Here is a 26,324-nt window from a genome sequence, read left to right as displayed (position 1 = left end):
TGAGGAAACCGGTTTTTATTCCAAAAACAAAACAAAACAAAAATTACCAAGTCACAGCTCCTCCAGCTGTCCTCACTAGGAAGCTGAGGGCAGAAGCAGCACTGGAGGGAGGAATGGGGTAGGGAGCAAGGAAGAGGGCAGAGGTGTGGCAGGTTCTTTGCTCCTGCACCGTTGATCTTCTCTCTAGGACATCCCCTCTATGGCCACCAGCCACAAGGGGAGATGTTTGCCTGAACAGCTGTGTGTGCTGTGCCCACGCATGTTTGTGTGCGTATACTGGGGAGCGAGGGGAAGACTCAGAAGGCCAGGTCCCAGCTCCAGAAGCATGGGGGAGGCGGGGGGTGGGGGCGCGAGCAGAACACAACTTGCTGGCTCGCCCTTGAGACCTCTCTCTCCATTATGGCTTTATTGAGACACTAAGTCAAGGTCCCCAGGGTTAGGCAGGTGAATGGAGGTCAGAAGCTGGGAAGGAGGTAGATTCCCAAAAGGAATCAGGCTGAGAAAGAGAGAGAGAGAGAGAGAGAGAAGGGGGGGGGTATACAAAAGCTGAAAGGTCCTGAACCCCAAAATGCTAGGGGCTGGAGAAAGCTGAGTGGAGTCCTATGGGATTGTTGAGCGGACAGGACCAGGAGCCCAGGCCTGGGCAGCTGTCCCAGCTGGCTCCTTTCAGGAGTCACAGTCTAAGGGCACTGGGGCAGAGGGGGAGCTAGAAGGGATAGGGGAGCCCACTAGAAGAGCAGCTATAGGCAATGAGACTGAAAACCTGGCACCCAAGTCAAAGACGATCTGAAGGTCAACTCAGTTTCTTCATCTTGGTGGGAGTCAAGTGCCAAATACCTGCTCCAGGCTCCTGAGAAGGGAAATGTTGGGCAGAGGAGCCAGCATTTTAGTGGGGGAGGCATTAAGAGGAAGGAGGCGGCCCAGAGGAGGGAGAAGAGCCCCCCTCCCCGCCTTAGGGCCTGGGAGGGGGGCGTGTAGCCCTTTAAGTGTGGGAGTGGCCGCTTCCTGCAACATGGCTATGTACAAAAAAAGATCTGGGGGCAGATTGTGCACTGGGTGTTGGGGGAGGGTGTCTCCCTGAAGCCCCTAGATACTCCCTGGTGCATCAGGGAGAGAAGTGAAGGAGCACCCTTGGACCCTGCAGTTGAAGGTGGCAGGAGCCATTACTCTCAGGCGTCCTTGTCCCAGGACCAGGCCAGCAGACGGGTCATCAGCTGTGGGCTCTTGCCACAGGGCCAAGAGTCTCTGAGAAGGGTTTGGCCCAAGCCAGTGAGTTCTGATCTTGGTGGTAACAGGGAATGGGTGGCTGGGTGGGGGGGGCACTGATGCCATCCAAGGGCTGTGACACCCACCTCTGCTGCTGCCAAGAGGTCACTGGATTGACCCTGTCACCGATCAGATGGCTGGGTTAGGGGCAGTGGTAGTACCAGCAGGAGCCTGGATGCCCTCACCAAAGGGTGAAAGGAGTCTGACCAAGACCAAGTCCAAGGTGAGGCTGATCCAGGCATCCAGTAGGTCAGGAATGAGGCAGTGACATAATTACGAAGGGTCAGAGTTGGGGCTGATGTTGTCAGAGAGGGACAGCTGGCTCCATCCTAGGTCATTTCAGGAAATGGGAAAATGGTATGTTGTGCTGGGTCCTCTGAAGGAAACAAGATTAAGTGCCTTGAAACCCCAGAGGATAATTGAAATACACCCTGTCATAGTATTTGGGCCCTAAGATGGTGGGTCCTGGCAGATGGCACATCGTTGCAGTGGATCCTGGAAGATGAGGACATGTTGATTGTCATAGATCCTGGAATCTACGGACACACTAGTTGTCATGGATCTTGGGTAACAAGGACACTATGGTTATGGTGGACCTCAGTCGATGATGACATCATTGGCTCTCATGGATCCTGGGACATGGAGACACTGTGCTTGAAATGGGGTCCTGGGATATGAAGTCAACACTGGCTCTTATGGTTCCTGGGATGTGATGTCATGATTACACTAAATCCTGATGAATGATGGTGGATGATTGAAGTGGGTCCTGGGAGGTGATCATACTATGGTTGCAGTGAATCTTAATAGGTAGGACCATACTGTGATGGATTCTGGGGCATGAAGACACCATGGCTGAAGTGGATCTTGGCAGGCGATGACAGAACTCCAGTGGGGCATCATGAGAAATGCTGGCATCATCAGTTGTAGCAGGGGTGTCACCATTAGGAATAAGAGATTCTGGAAGGTAAGGACATCGCTGGACATGCTGAATCCTGGGAGATGAAGACACCATGATTGTGGTGGATCCTGGGAGGTGACAAGGACAGCATGTGTGATGGTTTATATTAAGTGTCAACTTGACAGGACCTAGAATCACCTGTGAGGGATTACCTAGATTGGGTTACTTGGGGTGGGCATATCCACCTTAAAGGTGGGTGGCACCATTTCATGGGCTGGGGTCCTGGACTATATTAAACAGGAGGGCTGGCTGAGCTGTCGACATTCATCTCTCCTTACTTCCTCCTTGCTGGTGTGAGGACATGGTGCCAGCTTCCTCCTCTTGCCATGCTTCCCTGCCATGACGGACTTCCCCTCAAAATTGCAAGCAGAAAATAAACCCTTTCCTTTCCTTTCTTCTTCTTCTTCTTCTTCTTCTTCTTTTCCAAGGTAGGGTCTCACACTAGTTCAGACTGACCTGGAATTCACTATGTAGTCTCAGGGTGGCCTCAAACTCATGGCAATCCTCCTACCTCTGCCTCCCGAGTGCTGGGATTAAAGGCGTGCACCACCACGCCTGGGAATCCTTTTTTTTCTTAAGCTACTTCTCAGGTACTTTGTCCTAGCAACGGGAAATTAATTGATACAGCATGGTGTGGTAGGAGGTGATGACAGCATGGTGTGGTAGACCCTGGGAGGTGATGACAGAATGGTGTGGTAAATCCTGGGAGGTGATGAAGCATGGTGTGGTGGATCCTGGGAGGTGATGAAGCATGGTGTGGTGGATCCTGGGAGGTGATAACAGCATGGTGTGGTAAATCCTGGGAAGTGATGACAGAATAGTGTGGTGGACCCTGGGAGGTGATGAAGCATGGTATGGTGGATCCTGGGAGGCGATGACCGCACGGTGTAGTAAATCCTGGGAAGTCATGACAGCATGGTGTGGTGGATCCTTGGAAGTGATAATGACAACATGGAGTGGTGGATTCTGGAAGGTAGGACGACAGCACGGTCTGGTGGATCCTGGGAAATGATGATGGCAACATGGAATGGTGGATCCTGGGAGGTGATGGCTGCCTGGTTGTGAGGAATCTTGGGAGATGATTATGGCACTATTAGTGGTGGTATATATTGGAAGGGGATAATACGACATGAGTGTTAGGAAATCCTAGGAAATAGATGTTCTACTGTGTGTGGTACTGATGACATCACTGATAAGGTGAACAGCACACCCCCTCATCCTTCCCCTCCAATAGGAGGTGAGGACTTTGTTGACAGAGTTGATGTCTTTAGATATGGCAGAAAGTAGTGATGCCAGCCTTTGGCCCCCCCATAAGTCCCAGGACCCTGGGAGCCTAGTGGGTCAGAGTGACCTCATAAGAGCAGAAATCCATCCATGGGAACCATCCCAAGGACTCAGCACACAGGGCCAGGACCTGAGGCCCAACCTCCCTTTAGAGGGTGTGGCAAACATGCCATTGGTCATGTCCCTGGGATCAGGGGAAGAAGCCAATAGGCCAAGTTATGGGAGGGGTGAGGCAGAACATTGGCAACGCCATTACTTCCAGAGTGGGCATAGCCTCTGAGAAGGAAGCTCCGGGTGATAACATCACAGTATGGGTGGGCATCACCACCAACAAAAAGAGCATCATCCTGGCCTCCACAGTGCTGATACCCTTCAGATGATATTTCAGGACAGGGCACTTTCTCTTGCATCTTCCATGGGTGGCATTGTCTGCCTTCTCACAACACGTGGAGGTGTCTTCTGGTGTCATCTCCAAGTGGGTAGTGTTTAGTGGTGACATGACAGAATGGCCTCATCTTGGAGAAGGTCCCAGGAGCAGATTGTCATTTCTAGTGATGATATTGTAGGGAGAGGCACGGTCCTTCTGATAGTGCCACAGGGCAAGGTACCTACTCTGGTGATGGCATCATGGAAGGGAGTCAGAGTCCCATGTGACAGTGTTGTGGAAAGGAGGCCTTATCTTAGTTGTGGACACAGTCGTCAGGGCATAGTCCCCTGTGACGTGTCGCAGGAAAATGGCTTTGTCTGGAGTGATGGCGTCATGGGGTGGAGGCATCTTCTCCATAGAAAAGACAAGAGGAAGAAACTATTTCCCCTGCGGTAATGATGTTCCAAGAGGTCTTGTAGCTCAAGATGACATCAGACGGGAGAGACTTGTCTCAGCGGTGACATGGCAGGAAAGAATCTTTGTCTCTAAGGGATGGTGGCATGGGACAAGGCATTGTGACAACATAGAAGGAAGTCTTTGTGGCGATGTTGTGGAACATAGACAAGCCTCTAGTGACCTCATAGGTGGGCCTTTTCCTCTGTGATGACATCATGGGAAAGGCCTTGGTTGAAACAGTGACACAGTAGGAGAGATCTTGTCTGTTGTGACATCCTGAAAGGAGGCTTTGTCTCCCATCTGAGGGCTCATCTGGTCTCAGACCCCTGGGGGTTGGGAGCCTGTATTGGGGATCCTGGCTGGGTGGAGGGGGCCTAGGAGGCGCACCTCCCAACACCCCTGCCTGGGCCTCAGACAGTCACCTCGTTCTTGCTGGCAGTACGCAAGTGCTGGGGGAGGTGGTGGCCAGGGATGAACTGCAGCTGCTCTAGGGTGCCCTGGCGCTGGAAGGGTGGCCTGCGGGCCAGTGTGCCCCCACCTCCACCAGCATCGGACATCCAGGCAGGCTGGGGAGAGCCATGAAGGGCGTGGTGATGATGGGCATGAAGGCCCGATGGAGGCAGCCCATGCAGTGGTGTGGGGGGCCCCCCAGGCCCCAGCAGCAGGTTAGAGTGAGAGGCAGCTAGACTGGCCCGCGTGGTGGGCTCTGGGGGCAGTGCAGGACTGCGTGGGGGTGACAGCAGGTGCTCCCGGCTCTGACGTAGGGCCTCGGGGGAGGACAGCAGCAGGTGCTCCTGTGATACTAGGCGAGCCCGAGGTAGTGTGAACTCATAGCGGGAGGCCCGGCTGTCACCCAGCAGGTGCTCCTGGGACATGACCCGCCGTGGGTTGGGTGCAGGTGCCAGACCCAGCTCCTCAGGACCACCCCAGCCATCCATGCGGTAGCCGCCTCCAGTGCCAGGTCTCCGAAGTGCATGCAGGGGCAGTGTCCCGCGGGGCATCTCTGCCAGGTGCCTGCGCTTCAAGTAGGCTTCATCCAGATCTTTCTCAGCTGGGGAAGAAAGAAAAAAGCCAAAAGCCATAGATAGGAATCCCTTGCAAACCTAAAACCTTCCTTCTCTCACCTTTCAGATTTGTTTGTTTGTTTGTTTGTTTGAGGCAATGTTTCACTCTAGTCCAGGCTGACCTGGAGTTCACTATGTAGTCTCAGGGTGGTGATCCTCCTAACCTCTGCCTCCAGAGTGTTGGGATTAAAGGCATGCATTACCATGCCTGGCTTTGTTTAGATTTTTTACTTTATTTTATTTTACTTATTTGCAAGCAGAAAGAGAAAGATAGACAGAGAGAAGAGGATGGGCATGCCAGGGCCTCTAGCCATGGTCAATGAACTCCAGACTCATGCACCCCTTGTGCATCTGGCTTATGTGGGTCCTGGGGAATTGAACCTAGGTCCTTTGGCTTTGCAAAGCAAGTGCTTTACCTCTAAGCCATCTTTCCAGCCCTTCTAGCCTTTTTTTAAAATTTTTTTGTTCATTTTTTATTTATTTATTTGAGAGTGACAGAGAGAGAAAGAGACAGACAGAGAGAGAGAGAGAGATTGAGAACGGTCGCGCCAGGGCTTCCAGCTGCTGCAAACGAACTCCAGATGTGTGCGCCCCCTTGTGCATCTGGCTAACGTGGGTCCTGGGGAACCAAGCCTCGAACCAGGGTCCTTAGGCTTCACAGGCAAGTGCTTAACCGCTAAGCCATCTCTTCAGCCCCTTCTAGCCTTTTTAAATATTTTATTTTTATTTACTTGAGAGAGAGAAAGAGGGCATTTGGGCACACCAGGGCTTTTAGCCTCTGCAAACAAACTCCAGATGCAGGCACCACCTCATGCATCTGGCTTATGTGGGTCCTGGGGAATCGAACCTGCATCCTTTGGCTTTGCAGGCAAGTGCCTTAACTGCTAAGTCATTTCTCCAGCTGTCTTTTAGCCTTTTATATACCCCACACCAGGATGTGACCAGAAGCTCCTGAAATTTGGTCCACAATTTTAGTATATGTGCTGCCAAAGTGAGCACAATTTGCCCAAGAAGCACCAGGCTAAGATGGACATGGTGGCTCATGCCTATAATCTCAGCCCCTTCTTTTTCCAGCCTGGGAATCCAAACCCCAGTCCCCAAAGTCAGCTCTGGTAGTCCAGATACCATCTCTCCTCTCTGACACCCAGGAGTCTAGACCCCAACTCTTCTCGTTCATGCTGAGGCAGGAGGTTCACTGTGGGTTTGAGGCTAGCCTGAGGTACATAGTAAATTCTAGGAAGTCCTGTATCTAGACCCTGTGTCAAAAAAAAAAAAAAGAAAGAAAGAAAAAAAGAAAAAGAAAGAAAGAAAAGAAAAGAAAAGAAAAGAAAAGAAAAGAAAAGAAAAGAAAAAGATGAGCCGGGTGTAGTAGCACATACCTTTAATCTCAGCACTCGGGAGGCAGAGGTAGGAGGATCACTATGAGTTCGAGGCCACCCTGAGACTACATAGTGAATTCCAGGTCAGCATGAGCCAGAATGAGACCCTACCTCAAAAAAAAAAAAAAAAAAAAAAAAAGGAGAGAGAGGGTGGGCGGGGTTGGGGATGTGACTGAGTTGGTAGAGTGCTTGTCTAGCATACACAAAGCCCTCGGTTTGGTCCTCAGCACAACATTAAACTGGGTGTGGCAGTACTTGCCTGTAATCCCACCACGCAGGTGGTGGAGGCAGGAGGATCAGGAGTTCAAAGCCAGCCTCAGCTACATAAGGAGTTGAAACCAACCTAGGCTGAAGTGAGACCCTGAAGAGAGAGAGAGAAAGGGAACGAGAAAGAGAAAGAGAAAAAGAGAGAGACCCTATCTCAAAAACCAAAGCTGGGCATGGTGGTGCATGCCTTTAATCCCAGCACTTGGGAGGTGGAGGTAGAAGGATTCCTGAGTTTGAGGCCACCCTGAGACTATAGCCTGGGCTACAGTGAGAGCCTACCTCGAAAAACCAAAACAAACACACAAACAAAACATGGATTGGAGGGCTGGAGGGATGGTTTAGTGGTTAAGGCGTTTGCCTGCAAAGCCAAAGGACACAGGTTTGATTCCCCAGGCCCCACGTTAGCCAGATGCACAAGGTGGCACATGCGTCTGGAGTTTGTTTGCAGTGGCTGGAAGCCCTGGCATGCCCATTCTCTCTCCCCCCCGCTCTTTCTGTCAAATAAATAAATTTAAAAAACAAAACATGGATTGGAGAGATGGCTTAGCAATTAAGGTGCTTACCTGCAAAATCAAAGGACCCTGGTTTGATTCCTCGGGATCCATGTAAACCAGCTGCACAAGGTGGTGCATATTTGTTTGCAGCAGCTGTTGGCCCTGGCGCTCCTATCCTCTCTCCCTCTAACTGCCTCTTTCTCTCATTCTTAAATAAATAAATATTTAATAAAACACAAACTAGACAGGTGTGGTGGTGCACACCTTTAATCCCAGCACTCGGAAGGCAGAGGTCGAGGCCACCCTGAGACTACATAGTTAATTATAGGTCAGTCTGGGCCAGAGCGAGATCCTACCTCAAAAAACAAACAACCAAACGAAAAACCCACAGAAACTAAACCAACTGAGGGCTGGGAGAGGAGGGGAAATCTGGTAATTAGGGAATAAATTTGGAGAAGAGTCTGAGGAAGGTTTAACCTTTGGAAGACCATCATGCAACTTTCCATGGTCCTGACTCCGGTCCCGGGCCCGCCCACCACGCGTCCCTTCCCCGCGGGACTCACCTAGTCTCTTGAGGGAGGAGTAGCGGTTCAACTCGGATTTCACAGCAGCCTCGTAGGAGGGGGGCAGATGCGAGAGGTTGTGGAAGGACCGAGAACAGGACAGCGTGGAGTAGCGCAAGGAGGGGCTGGGGGGAGGCATGGCCCGCCAGTCTGCGGCACATGGGGAAGGCGTGGTCAGCGCAGCCCCTCCACTGTCAGACCCAGTGTCCCAGCCCCCGCCCGGCCCTCCTCCCTCAGACCTAGGCGTCCAGCCCACTTTCTTAAGACCTGGAAGTGCGGGCTCCAGCCCTTCTCTGACCCAGGGACCCAGGCCCCATCCCTTCTCCCTCAGACCCAGGAGTCCAGCCCACTTTCTTAAGACCTGGAAGTGCAGACTCCAGCCCTCACATCTTGGAGGTCTCGGCTCCCTTTCTTCCCCTCTCAGATCCAGGATCCCAAGCCCCATCCCTATTTCCTTAGACCTCAAAGTCCAGACTCTAGCCTACTTCCATCAGCCCGGGATCCAGACCCCATACCCTCTGCCCTCACCCAGGGTCCCAGGCCCCGCCCTCACACCCAGGCCCCGCCCTCCTCCCCTCACACCCAGGCCCCGCCCCCTCCCTCACACCCAGGCCCCGCCCTCCTCCATCACACCTAGGCCCCGCCCTCCTCCCCTCACACCCAGGCCCCGCCCCCTCCCTCGCACCCAGGCCCCGCCCTCCTCCATCACACCTAGGCCCCGCCCTCCTCCCCTCACACCCAGGCCCCGCCCCCTCCCTCACACCCAGGCCCCGCCCTCCTCCATCACACCTAGGCCCCGCCCTCCTCCCCTCACACCCAGGCCCCGCCCCCTCCCTCACACCCAGGCCCCGCCCTCCTCCCCTCACACCCAGGCCCCGCCCTCCGCCCTCACACCCAGGCCCCGCCCTCCTCCCCCCTCACACCCAGGCCCCGCCCCCTCCCTCACATCAGGGTCCCAGGCCCCGCCCTCCGCCCTCACACCCAGGGCTTATGAGAGATCTGGATAGGATCGTGAGCACATCTCAGGACGTGGACTGCTGGCATTCGTCAGCACCCACGGAGTCCTGGCACCAGCTTGGGGTACATTCCGTGTATCTTCCCCCAATGGGGGCTGGAGGGAGATGACCACTTCCGGTGTCCTCTTGAGGACACTGCAGCTCCCTTGGTGGCCGGCCTGACGCGAGCACCTTGAGGGCCAGCTCACAGGGCCTTATTCAGACTCCGCCCAGCACCAGGCTGGGCCTGCCACAGCGGGGCGGGAAGATTCCCCGCTCCCGGGGCTGCCTCCTCCCTCTGCGTGCGTGCGTACCCAGTGTGGCAGCGTGGTACTTGGGACTGTTGACGTTGAGGTGCAGGTTATCTGAGGGACCGAGAAGGGAGATGACGTCACTTGTCATCGCCGCCCTACCTGACCATGCTGCCCGGGAGTGTGTCGCTTCTGATTCTGAGCTCAGTACCAACCCACCCGCCCCACACCCTTGACATCATCAAGGAAGGCCCACAGGCTGACCTACGCCATTGGCTCCATTTGGAAAACTGAGGCTGGGGACCTGAGCAACTAGGCAACAAGCTAATGGCTGGGGTGCGGGCTGTATCCAGGTTCCAAACCTATCCCAAAACCAGGCCAAAGTTTGGTGACGCCACCTCTCTGCCCTCCCCGGCGATCTCTCTCTCCATCATTAGACTACCCCCTCCGCCATGCTGCCAGTCAATTGCTAAGGTCCGAGCCACACAATAGTTGTCCTTCCTCCTCTCAAATGTTTCACCACTGCCCGCAAGGGAGAAGTGAGGCCTCTGAAACCTGGCACTAGCTGGCATCTACAGCCTCAGCTTTCACACACCTGCCTCCACCATTCTTCTCTCACAGGCCTGTGTAAACTCAGCTGTGTCCTGCCACAGGGCCTTTGCATATGCTATGCTAGAAATCCCTGTCCTTGCCTTTTGCAATGAAAAACTACACCTCCTTCATGATCCATCTTGACGCTGGGCATGGTGGCTTACCGCCTGAAAATTGGCACTCAGGAGGTTGAAGCAGGAGGATTGCTTGAGTTTGAGGCCTACCCAGGCTACATATTGAGTTCCAGGCCAGATTGGGGTTGAATGTGACACCTTGTCTCAAAACCAACCGACCAACCAGAAGCCAAAACAAAAAGATCCAGCTTGAGCATACATTCATTCATTATCATTATTGAAAATCATAGCCAGAGCCTGGCGTGGTGGTGCACGCCTTTAATCCCAGCACTGGGGAGGCAGAGGTAGGAGGATCACCGTGAGTTCTAGGCCACCCTGAAAATGCAGAGTGAATTCCAGGTCAGCCTGAGCTAGAGTGAGACTGTACCTAGAAAAACAACAACAGCATAAAATCATAGACAGATGTGGTGACACATACCTTTAATCTCAGCACTCAGGAGGCAGAGGTAGGAGGATTACCATGAGTTCAAGGCTACCCTGAGACTACATAGTGAATCCCAGATTAGCCTGAGCTAGAGTGAGACTCTACCTCGAAAAGCCAATAAATAAATAAATTTAAACAAAACCATTTCCTCTAGGGCTGGAGAGATGGCTTAGTGGCTAAGGCGCATGCCTGCAAAGCCTAAGGACCCAGGTTCAATTCTCCAGGTCCCACATAAGTCAAATGCACATGGTGGCACATGCATCTGGAATTTGTTTGTAGTGGCTAGAGGTCCTGGAGTGACCATTCTCTCTTTCTCTCTCTCTCCACCTTTCTAACTCTAATAAATAAATAAAAATAAAATCTTAAAAAAAATCATCCATTCTAGGGCTGGAGAGATTGCTCAGCAGTGAAGGTGCTTGCTTGCCTGCAATGCCTAGGGACCCAGGCATGACTGACACCCCAGTACCCATGGAAAGACAGATGCACAAAATGGTGCATACATCTGCAGTTTGAATGCAGTGGGTGGAGGCCATGGCATGCCTATTCTCTCTCTCTCTCTGCTGGCAAAAAAGAAAAAAAAAAAAAAAAGCCGTGCGTGGTGATGCATGTCTGTAATCCCAGTGCTCCGGAGGCAGAGGTAGGAGGATTTCCATGAGTTTGGAGCCACCCTGAGACTCCATAGTGAATTCTGGGTCAGCCTGGGCTACAGCGAGACCCTACCACGAAAAACCAAAAAAAAAAAAAAAAAACAAACAAACACTTGAATGATCCCCAGCCTAGTTCTTCTTTCTTACTCCCTGAACTGTCACCCCGCCTCCTGATCCTACCCCCTAATGCTACTCTTCACGTGGGTCTCAGGAGCATAGTGCTTCCACCCATTTACCTTCTGCCACGCAGGGAATGGAACCCAGCGCCTTGAGCATGCTAGTCATGAACCTATGCCGAATCATGCTCTTACCTCCCCACTTGTGGATTCTAGGATCTACATCTGAGCAGTCACATCCACAACCTCTCACTGTGGATTCCAGGCAGGTGCTCTACCTCTGAGCTGCATCCTCAACGCATCCCCAGTTTCTATTATTATTAATTATTTTGTTTTTTCAAGGTAGGGTCTCACACTAGCCCAGGCTGACCTGGAATTCACTATGTAGTCTCAGGGTGGCCCTGAACTCATGGCGCTCCTCTTACCTCTGCTTCCTGAGTGCTGGGATTAAAGGTGTGTGCTATCATACCCGGCTTTTTTATTTTTATTTTTATTTTGAGGTAGGATCTCACTCTGGTCCAGGCTGACCTGGAATTAACTATATAGTCTCAGGGTGGCCTCGAACTCACGGTGATCCTCCTACCTCTGCCTCCCGAATGCTGGGATTAAAGGCGTGCGCCACCATGCTCGGCGTTTTTTTTTTTTTTTTTTTTTTTTTTTTTTTTTTTTTTTTTTTTTAGACAGGGTATCGCTATTTAGTCCAAGCTGGCCTAGAACATTCTAGGTAGCCTGAAAAGTCCACGCTCTCCTTGGCTTCTGGCCTGGCCATCTCACAAGCGCTGTGCTAGCCACTCAGAGCATCAGCGATTCTCCTCCCGCTCCAACCAGAGCGCGGTCTCGGCTCCCTAACGCCCCATCGGACTTCTCCATGCGAACACTCAGAACGAGTCACGGAAGGGGACGAACTAGACAGGTGTTGGAGAGCGGAGAGATGGAAGGCTTCAGAGCCCTGACCGTGCAGAAACACTAGGGCGGGGCTTGGGCAATGGAAGGCGGGGCCATGTGGTGGAGGGCGGTGCCAATGGATCGGGGCGTGGCCATAGACCAGGCATCAGCTGCCGTTCACACTCACCGAGGTTGGAGGGCTTCACCGTGTTGTAGAGGTTCTTGGGCGTTCTGGGGGCCATACTCTCCGGGCCTCCGATCCCTGGGGTGAGGGAGCTGCTTCGGGCCCGGTCTGGGCGGGTTGTAGGGCCTGCTTGATGCCTCAGAATGTCCACCAGGGCCCTGAAGGTAGCAGAGGGATGGGTGATCAGGGACGGAGGTGGGAGAAAGGTGAGGAAGGGCCTAGATCTTTTCCTCCCTCCCTGTTCTCTTCTTTAGGGACTCTATCACTCGCTAGCTGCACAACATGTCCATTTTTGGCCATGCCCTTTCCAATGCCATCCTCTGGGTCACATTTCGTGTTTGATGTACCACCACTTTCTCCTCGGTGTCCCCCACCATCGTGAGCCTGGGATTTTATTCCTGCTCCTTGGGTAAATAAAATGTGTCGGTTCACTCACTTAGGCAGATCTCAAGCTTTAGAACCATCTGACTTAAAATAAAATTTCCACTTTGCAATCCTGAAGGTTCGACTTCCAAAATGCATCTCCCCATCAGTCCACTGCTTGGCACTTATCACTGCCCCTCCCACCTGGAAATGAGCCTCTTTCTTCCTGGCCTCCCAATGCCACTCTGGCTTCTGCAGTTGGCTCTGGCTCTCACACACCGCCCCAGGGCATCTCCCATGAGCTATCTTAGAAGTTTAGGCTTATTGCATTATTGAACTCTATTCCAAGTTTCTGGCTCACAAAAGGTGCTCAAGAAACAGTTGAATGAGAGTTGGAGAGATAGTTTAGCAGTTAAGACGCTTGCTTGCAAAGCCAAAGGACCCAGGTTCGCTTCCCTAGGAGCCATGTAAGTCAGATGCAAATGGTAGCACATGCAACTGGAATTCATTGCAATGGCTAGAGACCCTGATGGGCCCATTCTCTCTCTTTCTCTCTGTCTCCTTTCCTCCCTCTCTTCCTCTTTATTTCTCCCAGATAAATAAATAAATATTAAAAAAAATAGTTGGTCTGGGCGTGGTGGGTCACGTCTTTAATCCTAGCACTTGGGAGGCAGAGGTAGGAGGATCACCATGAGTTTGAGGACACCCTGAGACTACATAGTGAATTCCAGATCAGCCTGCCTGGGCTAGAATGCGACCTTACCTTGGGGGAAAAAAAAAAAAAAAAGCTGAATGAGTAAGAGTCCGAATTCCCCTATCCCAATTATTTTCCTTAGCCAAGTCCTTTGGGTGGTATCTCAGGCCCCGCTCATCTGCCCTCCCAGACGGTGGCATGTTCAGCCTCATCCCAACAGGTGACCACACTTCCCAGCGCCCAGGACCCGTCCCCAGAGTCTCTCCCTCCTTCCAGCCACTACGCACCCGCACCTAGGCACGTTGATCTCTCGATGCGCCCTGGGCGCACGCGACGCCTTGCTGAAGGCCACCTTAGCGCCGACGCCCACGGCCAGGGCGAAGCTGATGACTCCGCACACCACGTAGGCCGTGCTGCCCCCCGGGCCTTCACCCCCACGTCCCCCAGCACCCCCGGCCCGGCCCCCTTCCAGCCACCCGGCTTGGCCAGGTCCTGGTCCCCCGCCCGCCCCCCCTGCGCCCCCGGCGCCCCCGGCCAGCGGCGGTGGCGTGGTGGCCCAGCGCGGCGTGTCGTAGTTGGAGCAGGACGCCTGCGCCAGGCGCATGTGGCGGTGCTCGCAGCAGAAGCGGTAGTGGCAGGTGCCGCAGCAGAAGCGGTAGGAGCCGGTGCTGCAGTTGAACGTGGCGTCGTACTGGCCCATGACATCGTAGTAGCCGTGGCACAGCTCGGCCGGAGGGGGCGCTCTCGCCGCCGCGCCCGCGCCCGCGCCCGCGCCCGCGCCGGGGCCGCTCCGGGACGCGTTGTTGGCGGTGGCGGTGCCGCCCGTGCCCGCCGCGCCCCCGCCGCCCGCCAGGGCCCCGGTCAGGCGCCGCAGGTGCGCGAGCAGCGCCGGCAGCGGGCCCGGGCCCCCGGCGCTCGAGCCGTTGTTGGGGCGCTCCCCAGCCGAGCCCGCGGCGGACGCCAGCAGCGCGACGGTCCCGAGGAGCAGCAGGGACGGCATGGCGCGCGCGGAGTCGCCGGGGCTGCGGATCCCGGAGCCGAGCTGCTGGGGCGGGATGGGGCGGGGTGGGGGCGCGGGGAGCGCCGAGGGAGGCGGGGAGAGGGATGGATGGAGGACCGGCGGGGAAGGGGAGGGGGCGCGGAAGATGTGAAGGAAGAAATGGGGATGGGGGTGGGCGGGGGAGAAAGAAAGCAGAGGGAATAGTGAGGGTGCGACCAGGAGGTGAGGGGCCAGGGATCACCGGGCAAAAGAGGGAAGGAAAGAAAGAAAAAAAAAAAAAAAGGAAGAAGGGAGGAAAGAAAGGGAAAAGGAAGGAGAGAAGTAAGAGAGGGAGGGAGAGAAGGAAAGAGGGAAATGAGTGGGAAGTATGGAGAGAAGGGAAGGGGGAGGATGGGAGAGGAAAGAAAGTTAGGAACGAAGTAGGAGGGGGGAGGGTGATGGGAAGGGCGTTGAGGAGAGGAGAAGGAGGGAGCGTGGGAAGAAAGAATGGAGGAAGGAAAGGTAAGCGAGGGAGGGAGAGAAGGAAGAAGGGTGAGAGGGAAGGGAAGGGGAAGGTGAGAAGGAAGAAGAGAAGGAAAGGAGGGAAGTAAAAGTAAGGAGGGAATGGGGAGAATGCGAAAGGAAAGGAAGTAGGCAGGCAGGCAGGAGGGGAGTGATGGGGAGGGCATTAAGGACAGGAGAAAGAGGGAAAGTGGGAAGGAAGGAAGGAAGATGTGGGGCAGGATAGAAGTGAGGAGATAGGAAAAGGGAGAAAGGAGACAGAGCAGAAAGAGAATGAGTGTTGGAGATGGAGCCAGGCCCCATTTTCTTAAGTCTGACAACCCAAGATGCCTCCAGGTTCTGTCAAAAAATGCTCTCCTGCACTCTGGAGGCAGAGGTAGGAGGATTGCTGTGAGTTCGAGGCCAGTCTAAGATTACATAGTGAATTCCAGGTCAGCCTGGGCTGCAGCGAGACCCTATCTCAAAAAAAAAAAAAAAGCTCTTCTGTTTAAAAGCGCTGCATGGTGGTTCACATCTGTAATCCCAGCACTGGGGAGGCTGAGGCATGGGGATCATCCCAAGTTTGAGGCCAGCCTGGGCTACTTAGCAGACCCTGTCTCAAAGCAAACAAACAAATTCCCCTGGTAGTAAGTACACAGATGCTCTTGAGATTGGCTTATATAGTCCTCAGTTCCCCAACTATTTCTGCCTCTTTCCTCTTCCTCCTCCAGGACACACACACACACACACACACACACACACGATTTATAGACCAAAGTGTTTGCCACAACTGTTTATAATTCCAGAAACATGTGAGGGGGGACTGATGAAAAGGAAGATGTGGTTTGAGACTTGGGGGCCAGAAGGGCAGATCTTCTGTTGTCTCTATGGCAATCATCTGGGCAGGTCCTGGGCAGGCCCACTTGAATGGGCAGGAGCCATTATAGAAGAGTTGGAGAATCACCTGGGAGAGCACAGGGCAAAGAGAACCTTCCATGGGATGGTTCAGAGCTGGGGTTACTCCCCTTGGCACCTCCACCTTCCCTTGTACAAAATGAGAACCTCACAACCCTACTGGAGCCAAGTGTCCAAAGGTCTCCCTGGCGGTAGGGGGTTGGGCACAGTTCATGTGACAGGAACCCATTCTGCAAGTGGCCCACTCACCCACGTCTGAGGGTACCAAGCACCCTCCCTGAGCTGTATGCTGTTGTGAGCATCAAGCTGGGTTCCAGTCAGTCTGGGGTCGCCAGATGCAAATAAATGTCACACCTGTTGCAGACTGTTGAGAAGAAATGTCAACAAACAATGAAGGTGGTGAACACCTTTAATCCCAGCACTCAAGAGGCAGAAGTAGGAGGAATACCATAAGTTTGAGGCCAGCCTTGGACTCCAGAGTGAGTTCCAGGTCAGCTTGGGCTGGAGTGAGACCCTACCTTAAAGAAGAAAGAAAGAAGAAACAGTGAAGGAAGCCTTGAAGATTGAAAATGGCAGCAGGAGCTGGGTGCAATGGCGCACACGTTTAATCCCAGCACTCAGGAGGCAGAGGTAGGAGGATGGCTGTGAGTTCGAGGCCACCCTGAGACTACATAGTGAATTCCAGGTCAGCTTGGGCTAGAGCAAGACCCTACCTCGAAAAATAAACAAAAAAACTGTGTGTGTGTGTGTGTGTGTGTGTGTGTGTGTGTGTATGGAGAGAGAGAGAGGGAGAGATTGATTTATAGTGTTACTATTTATCCCTTGTGTGTGTGTGTGTAGCTGAGGATGACCTTGATCCTGTGCCTACTGGGACTGCAGGCATAAGCCACCATACCAGGCCTTCAATTTTCCTTTTCAACTCCATAGTGTGCCCTTTTTGTGAACTCCAGCCTAGAATACTCCAATGCCTTCTGAGTGCCTCAGCTGGATATTTAATGGGTGTCTAAGAAATTGATTGTCTCACATGGTAGAATCATGGAAGAAGAGTTGGCAGCTCATCAAAAATTTAACAGAGGGCTGGAGAGATGGCTCAGCGGTTGAAGGCACTGGCTTGCAAGGCTTCCAGCCCGGGTTTGATTCCCCCACTACTCAGCGCTTATATAGAGCTAGATGCACAAGGTGGTGTATGCATCTGGAGTTTGTTGTGGCAGGAGGCCCTGGTGGGCCCATTCTCATATTTTCTTTCTCTCTCCACCACACATACATTCATTCTCTCTCTCTCTGTTTGCAAATAAAAAAAAAAAAAACAAAAAATGACAGAGCTAGATGTGGTGGCACAGGACCACCACGTCAGCTACTGTGGGTGCTGAGGCAGGAGGATTGAAAGCTCGAGGTCTGCCTGGAGTGCATAGTGAGTTCCCAGCTTAGCAAGAACTTGTGTCAAAAGTAAGAGGGAGAGCCGGGCGTGGTGGCGCACGCCTTTAATCCCAGCACTCGGGAGGCAGAGGTAGGAGGATCGCCGTGAGTTCAAGGCCACCCTGAGACTCCATAGTGAATTCCAGGTCAGCCTGGGCTAGAGTGAGACCCTACCTCGAAAAACCAAAAAAAAAAAAAAAAAAAAAAAAGTAAGAGAGGCTGGGGATGTAGCTCAGTGGTAGAGTGGTTGCTTTAGTTACACACACACACAAATTTAGGTTACCATAGGAATCAGTAATTCTGCTTCTAAGTATCTACCCAAAGAACTGAACAAATGGCCATACAAAGAGTATGCATGGACTGGAGAGATGGCTTAGCAGTTGAGGCACTTGCCTGCAAAGCCAAAGGTCCCAGGTTCAGTTCCTCAGGACCCACATAAGCAGCTGCACAAGGTGACACATGCGTCTGGAGTTCGTTTGCAGCAGCTGAAGGCCCTAGTGCACCCATTCTCTCCCTTCCTCTCTCTGACTATTTCTCTTCAATAAGTAACTAAATAAATAGTATTTTTATTTTTTATATTTTGGTTTTCTGAGGTAGGGTCTCGCTGTAGCTCAGGCTGACCTGGAATTCACTATGTAGTTTCAGGGTGGCCTCAAACTCATAGCAATCCTTCTACGTCTGCCTCCCAAGTGCTGGGATTAAAGGCGTGCACCATCATGACTGGCAATAAATACTATTTTTAAAAAAGTATGAGGGGCTGGGTAAAGTGGCACATGCCTTTAATCCCAGCACTCATGAGGCAGAGGTAGAAGGATCACAGTGAGTTCGAGGTCACCCTGAGACTACATAGTGAATTCCAGGTCACCCTGAGCTTCAGCGAGACCCTATCTGGAAAAGTCAAAAGCAAACAAACAAACAAACAAAAAGCTGGAGAGATGGTTCAGCAGTTAGGGCATTTGCCTGCAAAGTCTAAGAACCCGGATTTGATTCCCCGGGACCCATGTAAGCTGGACACACAAAGTGATGCATGTGTCTGGAGTTCACTTGCAGTAGCTAGAGGCTCTGTGCCTATTCTCTCTCCCCCACTCTGCTTCTTTCTCTCCCTGTCAAATGAATTAATATTTTTTAAAACCTTATTTTGTTTTGAGAGAGAGAAAGAGGGAGAGAATGAGTGCGCCAGGGCCTCCAGCCACTGTTAATGAACTCCAGATGCATGTGCCCCTTGTGCATCTGGCTTACATGGGTCCTGGCAAATTGAACCGAGGTCCTTTGGCTTTGCAGGCAAGTGCCTTAACCGCTAAGCCATCTCTCCAGCCCTAAATTAATACTTTTTTATCAAAAAGACTATTGAGATGGCAAAGCACTTGCAACACAAGGGTCAGGGCCTGAGCTTAGGTCCCCAGAACCCACATAAATGCAGAACATGACAGCACACACCTGTAATCCCAGTGCTCGTGAGGTGGACACAGGCAGGTTTCTGGGCCGGCTGGCTAGCTGGACTGGTGAGCTCTTGGTTCAGTGTGAGACCCTGTCTCAATAAATGACACGGAGTCGAAATGAGTAAAACACCAACACTGACCTCCACACCTGTGCACGTGTACGTGTCCTTACACTTGTACCCACACACCTACAAACACACATGCACGGAATGCATCCCATGCACACGTACACATGAACAAAAAATGCATGCATGGGGCTGGAGTATCCATGTAAAGCAAGATGCATAAACTGGCACATGTATCTTTAGTTCGATTGCAGTGGCTGGAGGCCCTGGCATGCCCATTCTTTCTCTCTCTCTGCTTGCAAATAAATAAATACAATATTTTTTTGAAGTCTGGGAGTAAATAAATAATAAAATAAAGGGCTGGAGGGATGGCTTAGTGGTTAAGGCATTTGCCTGCAAAGCCAAAGGACCCAGGTTTGATTCCCCCGGACCCACATTAGCCAGATGCACAAGGGTGCACATGCATCTGGAGTTCATTTGCGGTGGCTGAAGGCCCTGGTGTGCCCATTCTCTCTCTCTCTCTCTCTCTCTCCCTCTTTCTCCGTCAAATAAATAAACTAATAAATAAAAAAATAAAATAAAAGTCTGGGGCTAGAGGAATATCTTAGTACTTAAATCACTTGCCTGCCAAGCCTGAGGACCCATGTATGCCTCTCCAGGTCCCATATAAACCAGATGCACAAGGTGACACAAGCATGCAAAGTCACACGTGTGCACAAGATGGCACATGTGTCTGGAGTTTGACTGCAGTGGCTGAGAAGCAGGGCGTGATGACGCATGCCCTTAATCCCAGCACTTGGGAGGCAGAGGTAGGAGCATTGCCATGAGTTCAAGGCCACCCTGAGACTACATAGTGAATTTCCAGATCAGCCTGAGTCAGAGTGAAACCCTACATAGAAAAAAAAAAAAATGTCTGCATGAATATTCACAGTAGCACTTTGCATATTAGCCAAACAGTGAAAATTACTTGTGTCCAGGAATGATGAATGGATAAACAAAATGTCCATCCAACCTAAAAAAGGGACAGTTACTGAGACATGCTACAACATGGATGAACCTTGAGAGAACTGTTAAGTAAAGGCAGCCAGACAGAAAAGGTTGCCCACTGTATTATTTCATTTGTATAAAATGCCCACAAGAGTCAAACCTATGCAGAAGACAGATGCTCTCTTCATTAGTAATAGTTTAATAGCTTAGAGCTGGAAGGGACTGATTGCTTCACGGGTGTAGGGCTTCCTTTAAAAATTTTTTTAAACTGCCAGGCATGGTGGTGAACACCTTTAATCCCAGCACTCAGGAGTTGGAGGTAGGAGGATCGCCATAAATTCGAGGCCACCCTGAGACTACATAGTGAATTCCAGAGTGAGAGCCAGAGTGAGACCCTACCTCGGGGGAAAATTAATTTTGTTTTCAAGATACAGTCTCACTCTGGCTGGAATTCACTATATAGTCTCAGGGTGGTCTTGAACTCTTGGCGATCCTCCTACCTCTGCCTCCCAAGTGCTGGGATTAAAGGCGTGTGCCATCACGCCTGGCCCAAAATTTTTAAATTGATTTACAAGCAAAGAGAGATAGAACAGACAGAGAGAATGGGCACACCAGGGCCTCCAGCCACTACAAATGACCACTTTATGCATCTGGCTTTATGTGGGTACTGGAGAACCAAATCTGGGTCATTAGGCTTCGCAGGCAAATGCCTTAACTGCTCAGCCATCTCTCCAGGCCCCCTTTTTAATTTTTTTTTTTTTTTTTTTGGTGATTTTTCAAGGTAGTGTCTCACTCTGGCTCAGGCTGACCTGGAATTCACTATATAGCCTCAGGGTGGCCTTGAACTCTTGGCGATCCTCCTACCTCTGCCTCCCAAGTGCTGGGATTAAAGGCGTGCAACATCACACCAGGTGGTTTTATTTATTTATTTATGAGAAATAGGTAATGGGCACTCCAGGGTCTCCAGCCACGGCAACAAACTCCAGATGCATGTGCCACTCTGTGCATCTGGCTTATGTGGGTACTGAGGAATCGAACCTGGTCCTTTGGCTTTGCAGGCAAGCACTTTAAGCACTAAGCCCTCACTCCAGCCTGGGCTTACTTTTTTGAAAAAAAAAATTTATTTATTTGCAAGGAGGGAGAAAAGGAGAGAGAGAGGGAGAGAGAATGGGCATGCTAGAACTTCCTGCCACTGCAAATGAACCCCAGATGTATGCTAGGTTTTACATGAGTATTGGGGCTGTCAAGCTTTTCAAGCAAGCTCCTTAACTGCTGACCCCTCTCTCCAGACCACAGCTTCCTTTTGAGGTGACAACAATGTCCTGATAGTAGACAGTAGACATGGTCATACAACCTAATGAATATGCAGACATCAGTGAATTGTACATCTTATAATGGCTAAAATAGAAATCTTTTATTTTACTACAATTTCAAAAAATGGAGCTAGGTGTGGTGGCACATGCTTGTGTTTCTAGCACTTGAAAAATAAATAAAAATAAATCTTTAAAAACCCCACAAAACATGCAGATCCTCAACACCCACAAGGCATGGTGGTATGCTTGCTCCTGTAATCCTAGAGTTGGGTGACAGAGATGGAATCCCTGGGACTCAGTATACAGCTAGTCTGGCTGAACTGCTGAGCTCCAGGTTCAGAGAGAGACCTTGTCTCAAAAAATATATGGAGGAGGGCTGGAGAAAGGGCTTAGTGGTTAAGGCTTTGCCTGCGAAGCCAAAGGACCCAGGTTTCAATTCTACAGGTCCCACATAAGCCAGATGCACAAGGTGGCACATATGTCTGGAATCCATTTGCAATGGCTAGAGGCCCTGGCATGTCCATTCTCTCATAAATAAAAACATTAAAATAAATAAATAAATGAAGGAACCTGATGTGGTTGTGCATGCCTTTAATCCCAGCACTTGGAAGGCAGAGGTAGGAGGATCACAGTGAGTTTGAGGCCACACTGAGACTACACAGTGAATTCTAGGTCAGCCTGGGCTAGAGTGAGACTCTACCTTGAAAAACCAAAGAAAAAAATAATAAATAAATGGAGGGTTGGAGAAATGGCTTAGTGGTTAAGGCAACTGCTTGCAAAGCCTAAAGACCTGAGTTCAATTCCCCAGTACCCATGTAAAGCCAGATGCATAAAGTGGCACATGCATCTGGATCCTATTCGTCCTGCTGTGCCCATTCTGTCTCTCTTCTATCTCTCTCTACACATAAATAAATGAAAATATTTTAAAATTTATTTTATTTATTTGAGAGAAAGAGGCAGAGAGAGATAGAATGGGTATGCCAGGGTCTCTAGCCACTCCAAACGAAATCCAGATTGGTACAACCTGGGTCCTAGGCTTCGCAGGCAAGTGCCTTAACTGCTAAGTCAACTCTCCAGCCCATAAAAATATTAAAAAAAAAATAAATGGAGCCGGGCATGGTGACGCACGCCTTTAAATTCCAGCACTCGTGAGGCAGAAGTAGGAGGATCGCCATGAGTTTGAGGCCACCCTGAGACTACATGGTGAATTCCAGGTCAGCCTGAGCCAGAGTGAAACCCTACCTTGAAAACAACAAAAAATAAACAAAATAAATAATTAAATGGAGAGTGACTGAGGAAGACATGGATGTTGACTTCTGGCCTCCAGATGCACACACACACACACATGTGCACATGCCTCAGCACACGGTGTGCCCCCAAACATACAAACGTGCACACACAGTCACACCACACATGCACACCCTTGCAAACATACACTTGTATATTTTAGTTATTTATTTGGAGGGGAGAGAGAATGGGCACACCAGCCCCAAAATACAAGGGGCTGCGAAGAGGACTCAGCAGTTAAAGGCTTGCTTGCAAAGCCTGACAGCTTGAGTTTGGTTCCCCAGTACCCACGTAAAGCCAGATGCACAAGGTGGCTCATGCATCTGGAGTTTGTTGGCAGTAGCAAGTCGCCCTGGCATGCAGATGCATGCATACGCTCCTCTCTCTCTCTCTCTCATCTCTCCTCTCTCTTAAATGAATAAATAAAAAACTAAAAGCAGGGCTGGAGAGATGGGTTAACAGTTAAGGCGCTTGCCTGAAAAGCCAAAGGACTCAGGTTCAGTTCGCCAGGACCCACGTAAGCCAGATGCACAAGGGGGCACATGCATCTGGAGTTCATTTGCAGTAGTTGGAGGCCCTGGCAGTGCCCATTCTCTCCCTCTCTACCTGCCTATTTTTTCTCCCCTCCCCCTCAAATAAATAAATTAAATAAATTTAATAAAACCCACAAGGCAGCAACAAAGTGAGCAGATGACATCAACATTTCTGTCCAGTCTGAGCTTGGCTTCCTTTCTCACGGTAAATCCCCACTGTGCACTGAGCCACCCTTTTCCAGGGTCATGTCCATGAGGTCCCCTTTCCTACCCTTTGCATTTGCTGTTCCTTTCATCTGGGACCCCCTTCCCTACAGCTCTGTTCAGTTAGTTCACCTATCATCTCCGCCAGTCTCGGCAGCAGCCCCAGGTCCCTCCTGTCCCCTACCCGGTAGGCACTTGCCATGATGCACATTTTGCCTTGTGTCTTCCTTCTCCAGACTAGAGTTGCCTTGAAGGCAGATGGTTTTGTCTACCTCTCCACTGTCTCTCCGCCGCACTGAGAACCAGTGCCTGGCAGATGCTCGGTAAATATTTATCGCCTGGAAAATGTTGAAGCAAGTATAAGAGGTGAGTTCTTTCAGTTGCCAGAGCCCCACGGTGCACAATGAGACATACAGAGCCTCCTATTCTGGAAGTAGCACGCGCACACGGACACACACACACACACACACACACACACACACGGTCTTATGAATTCATTCATCTAGGACTGCTATGTACAACTGAGCAGGCTGTGCAATGCAAGAAGGGCTCTGAGAGGCTGAAATCCAGCTGGTCTCTACAGAGGCTGGCGGGACGCAAGCACCTCTGCTTCCCGTGCAAAGGCTGACAGTGGACTGCTCACTTCCCGATGGGTACCAGGCCCCTGGAGGGACCCTGTAGACACACCTCCTACCTCACCCATACAGACACATCTCTGGTTTCCGCCTCTCCCACTCCTCACAGGGGGTTTGAAGCGGGCACCAGTATGAGAGTGAGGGGCTGGGGTAGGGGCTACAGGGAGACACAATTGCACACCAGGGCCAACTTCAGCAAGGAACATGGAGAACCAGCGGCACGTTCCGCTCACACCCAGCATCCCCATAGTCACCGCCTCCCTCTAGACCTGTCGGCGAGGGCAGCATCTACAGGCGAGCGGACCAAGGACACCACTTGCAGTCGTGGGAGACAGGGGGCTTGTCTTCCCGGGGGACTCTGCTTAGACGACAACAGAACTGGTACACGCTGACACAGACCACCGGACGCCTAGACAGTACCCAGGCGCAGCCACGCGGACACCCAGAGTTGGTCTGGGGAAACACTTGTAGCTCTGCGCACAAACGTGTGCATTTCCATATATTTTGACTCTTAGTGCCCAAGACGGAGATGCTAAGGCACAGAGGGACTATCACAAGTCTCAAGACCCAGCGCACTCCACTCAGAGGAGCAACCATCTACCTCCCTCCCCGCAACACCTCAGATTCTTCATAGAGCCCAGAATCTGCAACAGGCATGTGACGCCCCTGCCCCGCCCCGCCCCCACACCTCCCCCGACCTCTCACTCTCACGCACACAGGCGAGATGATGTCCTCCTCCACAGCTGGGGGGAGGGTGAGGGAAGACCCAGAACCTCGGTTCTTCGTTCCCTGCACCCTGTCAGCTCCTCAACCCAGCTCAGGACTTGAGAGACACAGGGTGCATGGCGGGGGCGGGGGGCATGCTGGGGAGAGGAACCCCCTCCCCGGGGGTGGAGGAGGGAGCTGTTGCAACTGTGCCAGCTTTGGGGCGGAGGGGGAAGATCTTCTCCAGGATTGGCAGGGTCAGGGCAAGCTGCCTTCAGAAGAAGATCCTGCTGGAGGCACAGTGAGGGTGCTCTGGGGTCTAGAGAGACAGAGATACAGCGAGATCCGGAGAAGGGGAGGGAGGAGTGAGAGACAGAGAGACACCCAGGGAAGAGACAGAAACCCGCAGAAGGTGGAACAGGAAGGGGTGGGTGAGTGGTGGGAGGTAGACAGACAGAGAGAGTGGGAGATCTAGAGAGAGGAACAGAGGGGCCTCTTAGAGGGGGACAGTGAGGAGGAGGAGTATTATGGGGGGTGAGGGAGGGACAGGAGCCCAGACAATAGGCTGGGTTAGGGCCTCCTAAACAGCCGGAGTGGACTATTGGGGGGCTGGGGGTGGTGGCTGGGAGTGAATAGAGCAGGGCGGGGGTTTGGAGGGCAGAGTGGAGGCTCCCAGAACTTCTGGGGTTGGAGGGGCGGTTTGAAGTGGGGACCGGTATGAGAAGGAGGGGCTGGGGTCGGGAGGTCCCCGGGGCTGATGCCGGGATCGGAGTCGGCACTCTCAAGCACCAACGCGCAGCAGACACTCTTCCGTGGCTGGGACCTCCGCATCTCCCGCAGAACAACCCATCCATTCTCCTGCGGGGACCCCCGCCTGCATCCCACCCCGCACAGCCTGCTCCGTGTCTCTAACGGGATTGGCTGAAGGGTCTCGGTCTGTTTCTTCGCATCTCTGCGCCTGCTTGGTCTGTCCGGGCACCAGTTTTCATCTCTGGCCTTCCCCGCCTTGCTGCTGCTGTGCGCTCTCCTCTACCTCGGGGTCCCAGTGCCTGCTCATCTGTCCCAGGGCTCTGCCTCCTCTGAGGGTCTGCCTTCTCCCCCCCACTCCACTGGACCCCCGTCCCTCCGGCCCCTCACTCCCCTCAAGCAGGTGGGGTGGTGGTGATTGCGGGGGGGGGGGTTGCTGCGGCGGGAGCGGTGTGTTCCCAGCGCAAAATAGATTCCCGTTGCCATGGTGACGCGAGCGCGGACTCGAGACGCAGGCTTCGGGTTGGGTGTGCGGAGGGGACACCTGGATCCGGAAGGCGGGGGCTGGGGCGCCGTCGCCTGTGTCCCCGGGGGGCTCCGGAGGACTGCTGGGACTCCTAGGTCCCTGGAGAGGGTGTGCGGAGCTGTGTGACACGGGAGAGCCGCGCCTTCTGGGAGGGGTCTGGGCTGCCAGAATGGGTGGGGAGGGGGCTTTGATTGCCTCATGGAGGGGCGGGCTGGTGCCTGCATCCTCAGGGGATTCAGAGGATGCCTTCTTCTCATCCCGCCCTCCCCGCAAGGCCGGGGTGGAGCAGGGGTCGCCTGTAGAGTTCCAATCCTTGGACCTCCAAAGGGGCTGCGGAATTCGAGGACCTCCCAGCGTGGGTCCTTAGACTACTGCGTTTAAAGGGGAGTATGGACCACTGAGCTGTAACCGTCGGTTCTTCCTTCCGTCTGTCCATCCATCCATCCGTCCGTCCATCCATCCATCCACATACCTGTCCTTTCCTTCCCATCCATCCCCTTCATCGGTTTGACCCGTGACTCAGTTTCCCTCTCCACAGTGGGTGCAGATGCGCTCACCTCGCTTTCCGGATGCGGGACCCTCGGGGAATCGGGGGTGGCGGCGTGGGGGCCAGCCGGGGGAGGCAGCGCCAGCGCGTCTGCGAAAGCCGGCGGGGCTGGGCGTGCGCGCGCCGATGGGGGGGGAGGGAGA

General features: G+C 52.5%; 1 protein-coding gene across 3 annotated transcripts; it reads right to left on the bottom strand.

Annotated features, from left to right (window-relative positions):
* On the bottom strand, positions 1-26,306 carry Shisa7 (shisa family member 7). 3 transcript variants are annotated; one of them, XM_045134246.1, is made up of 7 exons: positions 26,192-26,306; positions 18,631-18,721; positions 13,676-14,424; positions 12,329-12,483; positions 9,408-9,458; positions 8,099-8,248; positions 1-5,382 (listed from the first exon to the last, which is right to left on the bottom strand). In XM_045134246.1, the coding sequence occupies exons 3-7, from the start codon at positions 14,380-14,382 to the stop codon at positions 4,742-4,744; spliced, it is 1,704 nt and encodes a 567-aa protein (XP_044990181.1). In that variant the 5' UTR covers positions 14,383-14,424; positions 18,631-18,721; positions 26,192-26,306; the 3' UTR covers positions 1-4,741. The 3 variants fall into 3 exon arrangements, with proteins under 3 accessions (XP_044990181.1, XP_044990182.1, XP_044990183.1); XM_045134247.1 differs by lacking the exon at positions 26,192-26,306 and adding an exon at positions 24,372-24,495; XM_045134248.1 differs by lacking the exon at positions 9,408-9,458.
* Between the last annotated feature and the right edge of the window lie 18 nt (positions 26,307-26,324).

This window comes from Jaculus jaculus, chromosome 14 (genome assembly GCF_020740685.1).
Source record: "Jaculus jaculus isolate mJacJac1 chromosome 14, mJacJac1.mat.Y.cur, whole genome shotgun sequence".
Taxonomy (NCBI): domain Eukaryota; kingdom Metazoa; phylum Chordata; class Mammalia; order Rodentia; family Dipodidae; genus Jaculus; species Jaculus jaculus.
This window is presented reverse-complemented; position numbering and strand designations above follow the sequence as displayed.